The sequence below is a fragment of the Pyricularia pennisetigena genome, chromosome 1, assembly GCF_004337985.1.
Source record: "Pyricularia pennisetigena strain Br36 chromosome 1, whole genome shotgun sequence".
Lineage (NCBI taxonomy): Eukaryota > Fungi > Ascomycota > Sordariomycetes > Magnaporthales > Pyriculariaceae > Pyricularia > Pyricularia pennisetigena.
The window spans coordinates 2,785,441-2,799,682 of NC_043740.1; the positions used below are offsets into that span (position 1 = coordinate 2,785,441).

Consider the following 14,242-nt stretch of genomic DNA (forward strand, 5'->3'; position numbering starts at 1 on the left):
GCTTCAAAGACAAAATATTGCCAGTTCATCATGTGGGGTTTCAATTCTCATTCTTTATAATGCCTTCGCTATCTCACGCTCCTACTCGCAATCCATTTGTAATGATGCAACAGTGGGAGACCAAAGTTTTGGCGTCCCTAGCGACAAGCAAGAGAACAAGCCATTGAAATGCACAAGGGATGCCTAATAAATGGTAGCCCGAGCCGCTTCATAAGAAAATTGCAACCCTAGACTCCCGGCTAGATGCCAACATAAACGAGAAAATGATGCGTCGTAAAGATATATTACAAAGTGCAGCTTTGACCTCGGCCTCATTACTCCGGACTTTGGAACCAGTCGAAAGGGCACGCAGACTATGCGGGCTGCGGTGGTTTTAGTTTTAGGAGCTCAAACTCGCGATATTTCTTCAGGTACTTGTTCCCACGTCGGTATGGCTTCAGAGCCAGATCGGGGAACTTGTACTCAAACTGGCGCCCTACCAGCTTAAGGATGGCACTGGAGTCGCGGAACATGGGGTCGAAAACAAGAAGATTGGTGAGACCGCCCTTGAGCTTCTCGAAACCGACAATCGTCATGGAGTGCCCTGCACGGAATGATTGCTACACTCAGCAGCTTCTCATAGTTGATACCAGGAATATCCAAGACTTACCGGCATGTTGAAAGTAAATTGGCGGCAGTTTTGTGCGTCGAACTTTGTATTCTGGATTAAAGTCGCCAGACTGGAAGTAACGTTCAACTTCCTGCATCAGGCGTGCTTCCGACCTGCCGGGCTCTCGATTCTTGAAACCTTGAGCCTCGCAACTGAATAATCGAACCAGTTAGTTGAAGCTTTGTACATCAGGAGCCCGGTTTGAAAGCGAGTGAGCACAACTTACGGAATCTCGAGACTGCACAAGACAGCCTGAGCTTCAGGGGTGCCGATATACTTGCGAGTACCCTTTACGCCCCCCGTCTCAACCCGACCTTGGGCGTTGATGCCCTTGTCCCAAGCATTTTCGATTAGATCCTGTATCCTAAAGACCGAAGGAAGCCCGTCAAAGTGTTGATGACCTGGAAACGAAACAGCATTGATGTAAGACACCATCATTTGAATGTTTCGGTAGCCACAAAACCCGCCTGCATGGCCGCTATGTCAGTCATCCAAAGTACATATAAACCACCAATCTCATCATTCGTGACACATATCTAAAAAAGCTTCACGGAGCTTACCTTCTCTCTTGAGTTTTGAGACGTGCTCTACTTCTGGATGGCATAAATACGCATACTTCGTAGTGGCACTCTGCTCAAGCAGTTGTTCAAGCACTGGCAGTACGCCTGCACATGAGACACAAAAGATTGTCAGTAAGTAAAACACACAGACACAGTACCTGAAAAAAAACACACACACACACACAATCCATCCTGGATTATGAGGTAATATTACCTTCAGCTCTGACCTCCTTTCCCTTGCGCAAATGCGCAACTAACCAAGCGGGCATGGTTTGTTCGTGGGCATATTTTCCTAATTCTGCCTTCCCAAGTCGCTTTTTCTCCTGGACTTGGGCTGGAGACATCGATGGTGGTGTGGAGACTCCTATCCCAGGTGCGTGGTTGACTGCCTCCGGTGTAGCCGTGCTGCTGCTGTGCCCACTGGAGCTTCCCGCTTTGCTCTTGCCACGTTCCTGGTGCCTGCGTGATAAGGCAGACGACGGACGCGAAATCAAGCCCATCCACTGCAACAGGGAAGATTGCCGGTGGCCTCCGCCACTGTGGCGATCATTATTAGCATCCTCGGCCCGCTGACGGTGACGGCTGCCATTATCGCGGTGCTCACGTCGGCTCCGAGGCATGTGGTCATTGTTCTGACTCCGTTCCTGCGGCAAGTCCTGTGTCATGCGAGTCTGGTTCGCGGCAGTTGCTTGGGCTCCAGCGCTAGATAAAGGGCGAGATCCACCGCTTGGCCGGTTGAAAGATACGGCGTTCCCATCTTCGGGCCCTTCCTCTTGAGCATGGAGCTCGACGTGGTAGTCCATCTCGTCACCCCGAACAACCTCACCGCAGCCATCAACGGGACACTCGGCGTACTGGATGCCGTCTGCGTCGTCCAGCGCAAAGCCACCGTTTGCGGCTGAAGAGACTGTGCTGCTGTTGTTGCTATCCCTGACGACGGAGGGAGACTCGCCCTCGGGGTGCACGTGTTCCATATGCTGAAGAAACCATGCGTGAGTTATATCTCTTTGACACTGAGATGTTCAGGGAAAAGAAAACCAAGACCAACAAAAGAGAAGAAAATAAGAAAAAAAAAAAGAAAAAAAAAAGAAAAAAACAAAAACAAAAACAGGGCTCGAAACAAGAGACGGTGGGGATTTACAAGAAGTACGCCATATTCGTTAGCCTCGTAGCCGCAAAACGGGCAACTCGCTCGTGGGTGTTCAGGGCGCGTCATGGCGGTAACGACAGTGCTTTGTGCTGCGCCTGCACACCTGCAGTGTTACTCATGCGACGATTCAGTTCAGTTGCATCTGTGCCCCACGCAACCGACCCCTAATCACCTACAATCTGTAGACAGGTTTCAGATGCCGCCGTAAATCTCTCCACCACGCCGGGAAAGGCTTTTGTTTTCTGGGGTCAGCCTCTGCTTTGTAATGTTCGGATTGTCGACGAAGCTGTGAGCCAGGATGGGGCCCACCCCTTGAAGACCAGGCGAATCGGTCAAAAGTTGGGGGCCGTTTATACGCTCAGACGACAGCTCTATTGGCGACACGCAGACATGTAGGTATTGTATAGCCACGCGACAGCGCGCTGCTCTGCAAGATTTTTAATTCAAAAGACAGCAATGAAGTTGAAAGAAAGGAATGTACGTTTTTGTGTCCGTAGTCAGTGAAGAAGCGTCAGACACAGGCGCCGCGGCTGATCAGTCCACCCAGGTGACTGTGGGGACCTCGGAAAGCCACTGCTTCAGTGAATGAGTACTGCACCCTGAAGTTGATGAGTGGTCACTTCGGACGACCAGCATGCACCACCTTCGGTTGACAAACATTCGGATGGAGTGTGTAAGGCAGGTAGTAACTTTAGTACCAGAAGCCAACAAATAAATATTGAAAAAATAAAAAATAAAAAATAAAAAAACCACTTGTTCTCTTTTGGGATCCTGGGTCAGGCAGGTAACATCCTTCAAGACCAACAAATGACTTGGCTGTAGGTAAATTCTCGTGGGAATTGACGGATGCAGTAAAGCCAGGCACGACCTGAAGGAAGCAATTGACAAGGATGTGGCGGCGATTCCGAGGAAGGCCATACTGAAGATGAGATTGTAAGCAACAGTGCACTCAACAAGACTGTGTATTACTCTGCTGATGTTTGACAATTTCATTCAGGGCATTTCAAATTCCGCAAGCTCCCTTCAATCGCGCTGTCCGGGTGAACGAATCATTTCATTTCAGTTCTTCTAATTTCTTCACATAGCAACTTTCACCCACCCACTTGATTGGCTGGATGTACAACTGTAGATGAGGACAAACCGCCATGCATGCTACTCATAATTCCCTAGCTTCTTACCTTAGCACCTAGGCAAAATAGCTACCCAAGCAAGATCTCGGTCCGATGCGGTGGCCACCTCACCTCTATTAGTCGATATAGAACTAGACTAGTTCGTTCTAGTGTTTGTGACAGGGCCCCAAGCTATCAGTTACATTCCAGTGAGCAAATCCTACTTTTCTTAAAGCAATCCCCATGATCTCGCTCAATATCATCTCAAGCCATCCCTGGTGAATATTCCACGCAACCCAAGTTGCTCAAACTTTAGTCTCTCCCAGCTTCTCTGCAACTTGCGAGACTGCACCGGTGGCGGCGGCGGCGGCATCCGCCACCTTTTGCTTCGCAGCGCCAGCAGCGCCTGCAGCACCTTTCTGGGACTTGCTGGCTGCTTTGGCCTCCTTGAGAGCCTTGGCCTGTGCAGCAATGTCCTTAGGAAGCTCCTTGGTGAAGGGGATGAACTCGGGTGCTCCTGGAAGGTATTTGCGCAAAGGCTCCGGTACTTTGAAACCCTAGATAACAAGTAAATGAATATCAGTACGGTAAGCTCGCTAATCGACTCCAGGTCCCAAGTGCTCTCTTACATCTTCTGTTTGGTAGTTCTCGAGAAGAGCGCACATGGTTCTTGAAGTGGCTGTAAGGGTGGAGTTCAGGCAGTGGACGTATTCCTTCTTGGTCTGTTGGGGAGGGTTAATACGCTGGTCCATGGCCCATTTCAAGTTAAAGATCGACTAAGGTTGTGCATACAGAAGTCTGCGTTTTTGTGCCAAATCGGATCTCAAGTGATCTTGACTGGTAGTCGGTCTGTTACCGGCATCGTTAGCAGGCTCTCCATCAACAAAGGACTGAGGCGACATACGCAGTTGGAGCAAGACACAAGCTCCTTGTATTCTCCCTGAAATGGGAACCACGCTGCAAAATGTTAGCACAGGGCCAGTATTCGCTTTTTCACGCCTCGAGCAGCTGCAACTCACCTTCCAGATCAAACTTCTTTGCAGCCGCATTATTCAATGCGCCTGAGACGATAGCAACAATGCGGCTTAGGCTCTGTTAGCTTCGAACACCATGTCGACATCTCAGGTCTTAAGCCAATACTTACTATGGCAAGCTGAGTGCTTTGTAAAATTCCTCCGAGTTGGCGATCATCTCGTCAAACATTTCCCACGACTTCTCCGGTTCGGCTATGTGCAGGTTAGCATGAGTTCCAGGTATAACCGAGATAAGGTGGTCATACTAATGCAGAATTGCTCAACCTTCCTACAATCGTGCAGTAATTCATCAGTAAACCATCTTCACTCGTTCCGCTGGTAACCAGTCCCAACTTACTCAAACTGGTGAACACGGAAGGTTCCCCAGACATCCCTGCCGTGGCCACCAGCCTCCTTCCTGAAGCATGTGCTGTATCCGGCATATCTCAGAGGCAGGTCTTGCGGCAGCAACCACTCATTTGCGTGGTACACAGAGATGGGCTGCTCCGAAGTGGCGATGAGGTACTTGTCCGCCTCGCCGTCAACAACCTTGTACAGCTCCTCGTCAAACTGCTCCAGCTGGGCAGTCTTGGACATTTGATCTTTGAGCAAGAAGAATGGCGGCTGCAGCGGCACAAAGTTCTTGCTGCTCAGGAACTCGAGACCAAAGTTTATAATGGCCTGGTTCAGGAAAACGCCCCACTGCCTGAGGAAATAGCCTCGGTGTCCGACCGCCTTGATACCCCGATCCGGGTCATATCCGTCGAGCCTGGTGAGCACCTCGTGGTGGCTGAGGCACTCGCGCTTCTCCACCGTCAAGCCCTCTGGGCAGTACGTCCTGATGACCTCATTGTTGTCCTCATTGTCGCTGACCGGGACGGAGTCGTGGACGATGTTGCCGATTGTGGTGAGCTTCTTGTCGAGGAGCTTCTGCTTCTCAGCTGCCGAGTCGATCAGCTCCTTCTTGGCCTTTTCAAGAGCAATCTTCTCCTGGAGGAACTCGCTGGCGTCCTCCTTTGCCTTCTTCTTGGCTCCAATCTTTTTCTGGACGTCGTTGATTTGCGCGTTCATCTGCGTGGCCGCGTATTGTGCTGTATTCGTGGGAAACGAACTTGTTATTAGTTCTTGACTCCCTCGACTTCTGGCTAGCTTCTGCTGCTGTCATCGCCGTTCCTACTCACTCCTCCTGTGGTCATCCCACATGGCGATGATCTCGTCAACGACCTCGACCGGGGCATGGCGGCGGCGCTGCGACTCCCTGATCTTCTCAGGATTGCCGCCCCGCTCCGTGATGAAATCGGTAACGTCGAGAACCATGGTGCCAATGTGCAAATTGCGCGTATTATTTCTGGCTAGTTTTGGTGGTATTCTTGTCAAAGTAGCTCAACAAGGAAAAGTAGCCCAGGACTGGCGAGGATAAGGTGGGGTTTATAAGTAGCGCAAAGAGTCAATTCAAAATATTGGCGGGGTAAAACCACAAAGCGCGTCGCGCATTTAAGGGGTCGTGTCACCAGCGGCTCAGAATCTTTTGATGGCACATGAATTTCACCCGAGAGTCAACAGTTGAATATCCGACTCATCAAAAATATAAAAGGCGGATTAGACATGGGATGGCTGAAAGCATCGACAAACGCGACAGTAATTACTTAACATGAGCCTGCTGACAGAATATGCGCTGGATTGGATACTTTAATACAGTAGTACAGGGTAGGTGCCCTGTTGTGAGGATCTTGCCATATGTTCTGTCGTTGAGACAGCCAAAACAGATCCATGAAGGCCAAAAGACAAGTTCCCCAGCCATTGATACCGACTGCAAGCTGTCATACGTATAACTTCAAGAGCCAAGCCTTGATAACTGAAATGTACGCTTTCTCTGGAATATATTCCTAGAGACCCCCTGACCCTCCCTAGCCTTCCTGTGCCTTTTGCTGGCCTGGTAATAAAGCACTGCAGATCATGCCTACGGCATCCGTAGCGGCGGAGGAAGCATCAGCCCAAACTGCCAATATGCCGCCCTTGTGGAAACTAGTCCTTCATACTCCGTCGACCAGTCCCAACGATATCTCCCGTCTCTTCCTGTGCAATGATCGCCATCGCCACGGGACCGTGCAACAGCAAGCCTGTCCAACAAAAAAGCTGAAGCCATTACGCCATGAATCCCGCAAAAATACCTAATCCCAAAATTTGAATATCCAAGAAGCGTATCCATAAGATGACGAAGCGGCATACCTCCCTTGCTTAGGTTTACTGGACCACCACTTTGCTGATCCCCCATGGTAGGCCCACCGAAGTTGCTCTTCATTCGGGTATATAAGTGCAATCAAAACTCTGGCCCGGCACCGCCACTTCACATGACGGCGCACTTCCCCCCATTAGTAGCCTCCCCGCCGTTGGGGGCGCCCTCGATTCGCGCAATCATGAGCTCGAAGGCCTGGGCTACGTTCTCGTCGTATCGGGCGCTCGCTTCTGTATATCCGCACTTGAGCTCGTTTGCGAGCGCCTGTCCATCCTGCGGCGTGACTTGCCTTTGCTCCGGGCGAAGATCGCTCTTGTTGCCCACTATGACGATGGGAACGTCACCCTCGGCCACTCCCTTCACACCGAAACAGAAACCAGTCAGTCAGGCTCGTATCACGGGGCCTCGTCTATGCGGTTACTGACCAAATGGTGGATGATCTTGTCACGGATCGTCCGCACCATCTCAAATGAGGTCAGCGACCCGACCGAGTATACGATTATGTAGCCGTGGATCCCGACGAAATGCTTCGAGTTAAGAATACTGTATTCATCCTGCCCTGCCGTGTCCACAATCTCGGTCGAATATATCTGGTTCTTGTACGTGATCTCTTTGCTAAAGGTGTTCTCGATCGTCGGATAGTAGCTCTCGACGAAATGCCCGTCTACAAACCGGACTGCCAGCGAAGATTTGCCTATAGTAAACGGGTGGTCGCACCAGAAGTCAGAAAGACGAAAACCCGAGCGTGTTGTTGGTGTAGCGCGCAAAAGGTGACAGGAGAATACGGCTCAAGCTGGCACATATGATAGCTCCCTTGTCCTATCTTCATCAGCAGTCCTAACTATGGACTACTTTTGCTTCTGTGCAAGGACCACGAAGGGTCTTCCGTGCCATTGGAGTCAAGCAGGGGCGGTAGTGAGACTTACCGACCGAGCGACTCCCAACAATCGCAATCTTACGCTGCTTGGTAATTGCCATCCTGGAATTAGTTGACGGGTAGCGTGGGGGGTATCCTTTGATGAGAAGATGGCAGTTCTTTCGGCGAGCCGTGGGGTAATCGACGTCGATACCCCTTTAGAGACTTAATAAAGATGCGAAAGAGGTCTAGGCGTACGGAATGAGCGAATCTACTCAGGTACCTAGATAAGACGGCCGGGAAAACAGACGACGGCTGCTAAAAGGGTGTTCAAAAAAGAAAGAAAATAAAAAGAAAATAAAAAGAAAGAATACTAACAGGACAAGGAGAAGTACAGCAAAGGAATTAATCACGTCAGTGAGTGGATGTTAAACGCAGCCAAAGTAAAAATAAAAAAAAATAAAAATAAAAAACGTATTGAAAAGGTCGGTTTAGCCTGAAGCATGGAGCCATACCCACCACGCAGCTTCCCGTCTGGCAGCTCCAAGCAACAACGTACGGCTGGCTGCTACTACTAATTACCGTCCCAAGGTGCGGGGCCCGCCCAACTGTCAAGCGATCCTCCCCCTGTTTCGGCCGGGCTTTTTACAGTAAACGCTGCGCATGCGACGCTGACTTCATGAAATGTAGACTGCGGCTCTTGGGACAGGGAATAGAACTGGCCTAGGCCCAACGCATGCAAGCCATGCTCCCCCATACTACATAGTATTGACCCATTTGGCCTTGATGCGCGGCTTGATTGGTGTGGCAAAAGCGTCATCACCAGACTTGTTAAACGTAATTCGTTGGTCACCGCACTTCGTAGAATGTGCCAGTAGCTGAAAGTACTACACTTTTTTTTGGGACATTTTGCTGTGTTTCAAGCATGTGACAGTCCTGACATGTGGGCTGTTTGGTGTATTGTTGACTTGTTAACAACGCAGTAAAAGGGTGCTGAGCTTGCTTTTAGTCTGCATCTTTTCGAAGCGTTTAGGTTACGTGAATAATTACGTCTCGACTCCATCCCATGACTGCCCTTGTTGGGACGTCTGCCCCATCCATATCCGGCCTCCAAAGTATCAAATAAGCCTTGAAATATGAGAAGAGGATTGGCTCAATACATCCAAGTGCTTTTTTTTTTTTTTTAAAAAAAAAAAAAAAAAAAAAAAAAAATAACCGTTTAGTAGAATTGCCCGTCTCAAAAAGTCTCTCTTTCCATGCTCCTTTCATTTGTCCATATGTGCAGACGATTAGAACAATCAGTTACTTGAGCAATGTTAGCACGAAAAGGGTTATAAAGGCAAGACAGGATATCGTGGGCAATTTCATATTCAATTGAGGAAACCCAGGTCTATTGCTTTCGGTATGGAAATTTCGTAAATAAAGAGTCGTCACACATGCCAGCCCACGTATACATAAACCCAACTCCTAACAATCAACCATGCCGACAAGCCGCTCGTCTCGCAACAAGTGAAGAGTACCGCCTCGGCTTTTGTGACTGCGCCACATGAAGCCTCGATGAAATTGAATCTAGATGCCCTCCAATTCATCAATGAGAATGCGCAGGCGCTCAATCTGAGAGAGTGCGTTAGGGTCTCCCTCGACGCCAAATTTCGCATGTGTAGTCTCGAGATGTTTAGCAAATTCCTGTATCGCGCTAATCAAAGGTCTGATAGTCTTGCTCAAATTTAGCGCCTCGAACCGCTTCCGTGTAGGCCTGTGTCGGCATAGACAGCCTAGCAAAACAGCGAGATATCCAAAGGCAACGTTGAGCGAAGCCTTCTCTTCTGAATCAGCCTGCACAAAACGGCGTTAGTGCATGTTCGACTACCTCCCAAAAACCCAGGGAATCACTTGCCTCTTGCGTTCTCGAACTGTAGCCGTGGAAGAAGCTGACAAGTTGGTCAAACGGCTCAAAATCTTTCAATGTAGTACCAGCAAGCTCATAGTGCTCCGACAAGTTGATCATAAGTCCCAAAAGAATAGTCAGAGTGTCGATAACGGGTTTGGCAAAAGTGTTGTTTGTTATCGATTGCAAGACCGAGTCGAACATTGTATGTGCCGCCTGCGCCAAGTTGCGAAGAAGTCCCTTCTCCAGCAATATGGTCTGGCCTGCCTGGTTGCCATTAGAAGTGTTTAGTGTCAACTGAAGAATAAGGATCTCGAGATCTCCCAGTTGATCTATCCTCTGGGACAGCGACGTTTCCAAGACGCTGGCAATTGTGGGCAAGTGCTTCATGTTCCAGACCCCGGCGGCCTCCGATTGCATAACTTCGGGCGAATATGCCACTAATATGGAAAGGACGAGAAACATATCCATAGGCTCAGCTTGTCCAGGCGAATGCCAACTGAGCGCCTCGCGGCGCTCGGCAGGCGCTGCCAGGATCTCAAAGAGTTGGGCGGTGAGATCTGCAGTCAATAGCTCTTCCACCGGCGTCTGTTGTTGAATTTGATGCATACACATCAATGCGAGCGTCCGAGGTGACAGTTGAGAAAGCGACGTTGATGGCTCCCATATTTTCATCTGTAACAAAGAGTCCTTGACGCGCATAAGCGTGTTTTGTGTGAACTTTGAGAGATTGCTTTTGCGGTCTTTTGCTAATACAGCAATATCATTTTCATAGATAAGTAAAAGCCCCATGACTTTAGCCAGGTCTTCAAGCTGCAGCTGGCGGCTGAGATGAGAGGAGGTTGCAGTTGCCAATAGTGTTGTGAGGATGGCAGTAATCAGGTATGCAGCGATTGGGTCCGTCTCAGTGCCGATACCTTTGAGGAGACTCGTCGTACCATTGTCGTGGATGAGGAACTGCCGACGGAATGTCTTATCTTGAACCTGGGTAGCCATCTCAAGCAGCGCGCTTCTTCGTACCGAGGAAGCCTTTGCGCTAGGCACTCCAATCCTATCTAATATGTCGTTCATTTCGTCTGTCGTTCTGTTGTTCGCCCCTGCCCTTCGTAACTCATGAATACCTCGCACAGCCCCTGAAGCAGCCGCATCTTCTACCAGGCCATCGTCGAAGTCGTAGGCGCTCGCTTGTGGCTCGCTTGGTGCTAAAAGAGGCTGTGAGAATGCCAACTCCTCGGCCTTGAGGGGGTCAAGACCATCCAGCATAGAGTCGTCGGCAAGCATGGTCCGCTGCTGACTGTAGGTATACTTGAGGCCCGGCTTCTTTGGCATTGAGCCGTGTCGTGTTAATGTTCGTGCTCTTGGTGTTTCCGAATGCTGTGAGGGTTGAGGGCTTGACGTCTGCGAAGCTTTGAAATCATGGACGTGCTCCCTGCTCCGACTCCGAGGAGTTTCCCGGAACCCGTTTTCATCCTCGTCCGAAGATGAAGACGAGTTGTTCTCAGCCTGAGCTTTGAGCGTGTCAATAAGCCGCGGTCTGCGTTTGGCGGGAGGTGTCGTTGTTGTGCTGATATCAGGGGAGGAGACGTTCTTCCTAGTTACAGACTGCGTTGGTCTCTGCAACTTGGCAGTACCTGCATGTGACGCACTGCTGTAAGACACGGTGTCTTTCTTGAGCATAGGTCTTGGTTGCTTTTCCGGACTTCGTCTCTGTGTTGTACGTTCTCCTATTGTCGCTTCAGTCGTGGGGCCAATTGCATCCAAAAGATGAAAATCTACCGGAGGGTTCTTCTGAGTTTTAAGCACCGGTTTCTCCAATGTTCGTGTTGGGCGGATTGGGATGGACCGTTGCTTCCCACCTTCCGTGGTTGAGCTGCTCGACGAAGACCTAGCGGCAGTATCTGACTGTAGGGAGCGGGCACTCCCCTTTATCAGCTTAGAACTTAGTTGTGGTTGACGATCGGCGACTGATGGTTTTGGCGAGTGACTTGACTCTGACAGCACCTCAGGGCTCGAAGATCTCTGCTTCTTGGGTAACCTAGCACTTGGAGGGTGTGTTGGTTTCCTTTTCATGGTGGTGCGAGGGTCAAGAGAAGAGCCGGAAGTGGTGGCGGCCGATTGCGCGGGTTTTGCGACAGAGCGGTAGCTAGAATGTTTCTTCACAACGGGAGCGGCGGCATCATCTGGGAAGTCATATGGATCCCCCTCCTCATCGTCTGGCGATGGGACAGTGGTGGAAGTGCGCGCCGACGCATTTTCGCCCTTTAGCTTTGGTCTCGACAGCGACGTTGGTTTGGATGAGGTGGGCTTGGTAGATGAAGCACCCTCTGAAGTTCCTGGTACCGCATTTCGATTTCGGTTCTTCCCGTACGTGTTTGCGATCTTGCGTTTTGGCGCCGAGCCAACGTCGGTAGCAGTTGATAGCATATCGCCTAGGGTCGAGTCGCGGAAATCCAGTGCCCGTATACTGGTGACGAGAACCGATTCGATGGGTAACAAGTTAAGAAATGTGGCTGGGTCGAGTGGGCGGTCCGGTCGATGTGGTTTAGGTGTTTGAACTGACTGGCGACTTGTATTGGGTGCAGCAATGACGGGCGCGTTCGTGATGGAGAGCTATGGGATTTTGTGTATCGAAGCAATCGAAAAGCGCATGATGTCCAGTTGCGTCTTTGCAAGTGGACTCCTTTGTTCTAAAGACCGGCCACGTTCGGTGTGTTGCTTTTCATTCCCATGAGATACCTGCCCTCAGAGTTAAATGGTACCTCGAGGTTGATATCAAAGTTAATGCGCCAAGCTGCAGCACTCCGGTCGCGGTTGACGTGACATAAACAAATTGAATTTCAGGCCTAGCCACCGTTACTCCCGCTTCCGGCGTCTGCTGCAGTGCTGCAGGCCCCGCCTCAATTGGACCCTGTAAGGTGCCAGTAATTATTCATACTGTCTGAGGGACAGTGCTCATCAGTCAGTCGTTGAGGGGGGAAATTCTTTCGAAGCATCAAGGACAAGTCAAATCTTCTGATCGACTGTCGCGTTACAAGCACATTCCATTGACAAATAGACGGCTGTACTATATTCAGGGTGCTTGAACACGTCAAGTAATGTTTGATGAACTATCTCTCGTATCTGTTTTTTTTTTTTTTTCATCACCATCCCAGCATTATTGGGCTGGCTTCCAGACCTAACCCATAAAGGTTTCCCCTGGATCCCGTGGTTATTCAGTGCGGGGGCTTGCACGCGATTGAAGGCAAGATGCAAAGAAATGGATCAAAGCCCAAGCCCAGCCCACTTCGTTACTGATAGCGCTGCGATTCGAAAGGTTGATATTATTACTAGTGACTTTTTGTACAATCGCAAGGCTTGATCTTGCCGTTTCCGCTTTCGACTTTTCTTTTCTGTCTCCGTGCAAATCTTCAAACATTGAATCTAAGAACATACACACAAGCTGTTTCCTAGAATTTGTCCGTTTCGGGAACCTAATTGGATGCTATACTCTCCCGGTTCCTTGACCAACACTAACTTTATTTGTCGGATTTAACCAGCACGTAGAACGGTGCCCGGACTCAAGCCTCAACACTCGCCGCCTCTTGCAGCAGCATCCCACCATGCCGGCAGCTAAACCCCCATCCCAAGGCGTCGGTCCTATCTATCAGGCCGAGCACCAGAAGCCAACGGCTACGGTCTCGACCGACGTCACGCGATTCGCAAACGTTACGGTGCTGCCACAGACGCCGCAACTCATCGCCCTGCTCACGTGCTCACCCCCTGACTCCCCAGCCTGGCTCTACTTTGCTGTTCGCTGGCTGACTTTGAATATTTGAACCCGCAGAATCATCCGTGATAAGGCCACGGAGCGTGGTGATTTCATTTTCTACTCAAATCGCATCATCCGTCTGCTGGTTGAGGAGGGCTTGAACCACCTTCCGACGGTTGAGCACACCGTCACGACCCCTGTCGGGCGCCCCTATGCCGGCCTCATGTTTCAGGGCAAAATCTGCGGCGTCTCCATCATGAGAGCCGGCGAGGCCATGGAGCAGGGTCTCCGGGATTGCTGCCGCTCAGTTCGCATCGGCAAGATCCTGATCCAGCGTGACGAGGAGACTGCGACGCCCAAGCTCTTTTACGACAAGCTGCCTGAAGATATTGCCAGTCGATGGGTGCTTCTTCTGGACCCCATGTTTGCTACGGGTCAGTTTTGTCAATATTCCACGCCCTGTTATTCTCCCCGGAGTTTTCCCGGAGGGGTTCTATCTCGGTTCTAACACGCCGCATCGCGTATCAGGCGGCTCCGCAATTATGGCAGTGGAAGTACTCAAGGGTCGCGGTGTCCCAGAGGAGAGGATTCTGTTCCTCAACCTCATCGCAAGCCCAGAAGGAATCGAAAACTTCGCTACCAAGTTCCCCAAGTTGCGAGTAGTCACGGCCTTTGTCGACCAAGGACTGAATGAAAAGAAGTCTGTCACTTGCCCTAACCTGATGCTGCCTATTGTCATGCACTCTAAAACTAACGCCGGAACGCCCCCCAACAGTTATATCATTCCTGGTCTTGGTGATTTTGGTGATCGGTTCTACACCATGTGAGGATCGATGGAACCCATAAGCACCTTACATAAACTCACCAGACAACCCTCCTCAAAAAATCAAACAGTGGGCACTTGATGAAGCCATAGATAGCCTTGTTTCTCCTCCAATCTGTGAGCCTCATATCCCAACTTATTCGGCAAACGTTTTCGTGGTAAATTCGTCAGCTTTCTTGAGGCCCATCAGCTTCGTAAAAAAAAAAAAAC

At 50.2% G+C, this 14,242-nt stretch overlaps 5 protein-coding genes across 5 annotated transcripts; 1 reads left to right on the top strand and 4 right to left on the bottom strand.

Moving 5' to 3' along the window:
- Positions 1 to 353: 353 nt before the first annotated feature.
- PpBr36_07384 (uncharacterized protein) lies at positions 354 to 2,425 on the bottom strand (the record flags this gene model as incomplete). The annotated part of the gene is made up of 6 exons (XM_029894521.1): positions 354 to 583; positions 650 to 801; positions 876 to 1,116; positions 1,210 to 1,314; positions 1,424 to 2,222; positions 2,351 to 2,425. 6 exons carry the CDS (start codon positions 2,423 to 2,425, stop codon positions 354 to 356), a joined length of 1,602 nt encoding a protein of 533 aa, XP_029748092.1.
- Positions 2,426 to 3,773: 1,348 nt separating this feature from the next.
- PpBr36_07385 (uncharacterized protein) lies at positions 3,774 to 5,798 on the bottom strand (the record flags this gene model as incomplete). Its single annotated transcript, XM_029894522.1, has 9 exons — positions 3,774 to 4,025; positions 4,098 to 4,190; positions 4,261 to 4,317; positions 4,373 to 4,425; positions 4,488 to 4,552; positions 4,613 to 4,694; positions 4,748 to 4,770; positions 4,840 to 5,572; positions 5,663 to 5,798. The coding sequence occupies 9 exons, from the start codon at positions 5,796 to 5,798 to the stop codon at positions 3,774 to 3,776; spliced, it is 1,494 nt and encodes a 497-aa protein (XP_029748094.1).
- Positions 5,799 to 6,828: 1,030 nt separating this feature from the next.
- PpBr36_07386 (uncharacterized protein) lies at positions 6,829 to 7,695 on the bottom strand (the record flags this gene model as incomplete). Its single annotated transcript, XM_029894523.1, has 3 exons — positions 6,829 to 7,074; positions 7,143 to 7,411; positions 7,644 to 7,695. The coding sequence occupies 3 exons, from the start codon at positions 7,693 to 7,695 to the stop codon at positions 6,829 to 6,831; spliced, it is 567 nt and encodes a 188-aa protein (XP_029748096.1).
- Positions 7,696 to 9,142: 1,447 nt separating this feature from the next.
- Positions 9,143 to 11,885, bottom strand: PpBr36_07387 (uncharacterized protein; the record flags this gene model as incomplete). The annotated part of the gene is made up of 2 exons (XM_029894524.1): positions 9,143 to 9,399; positions 9,467 to 11,885. The coding sequence occupies 2 exons, from the start codon at positions 11,883 to 11,885 to the stop codon at positions 9,143 to 9,145; spliced, it is 2,676 nt and encodes an 891-aa protein (XP_029748354.1).
- A 1,175-nt stretch (positions 11,886 to 13,060) lies between these two features.
- Positions 13,061 to 14,036, top strand: PpBr36_07388 (uncharacterized protein; the record flags this gene model as incomplete). Its single annotated transcript, XM_029894525.1, has 3 exons — positions 13,061 to 13,209; positions 13,285 to 13,643; positions 13,738 to 14,036. The coding sequence occupies 3 exons, from the start codon at positions 13,061 to 13,063 to the stop codon at positions 14,034 to 14,036; spliced, it is 807 nt and encodes a 268-aa protein (XP_029748089.1).
- Positions 14,037 to 14,242: the final 206 nt, after the last annotated feature.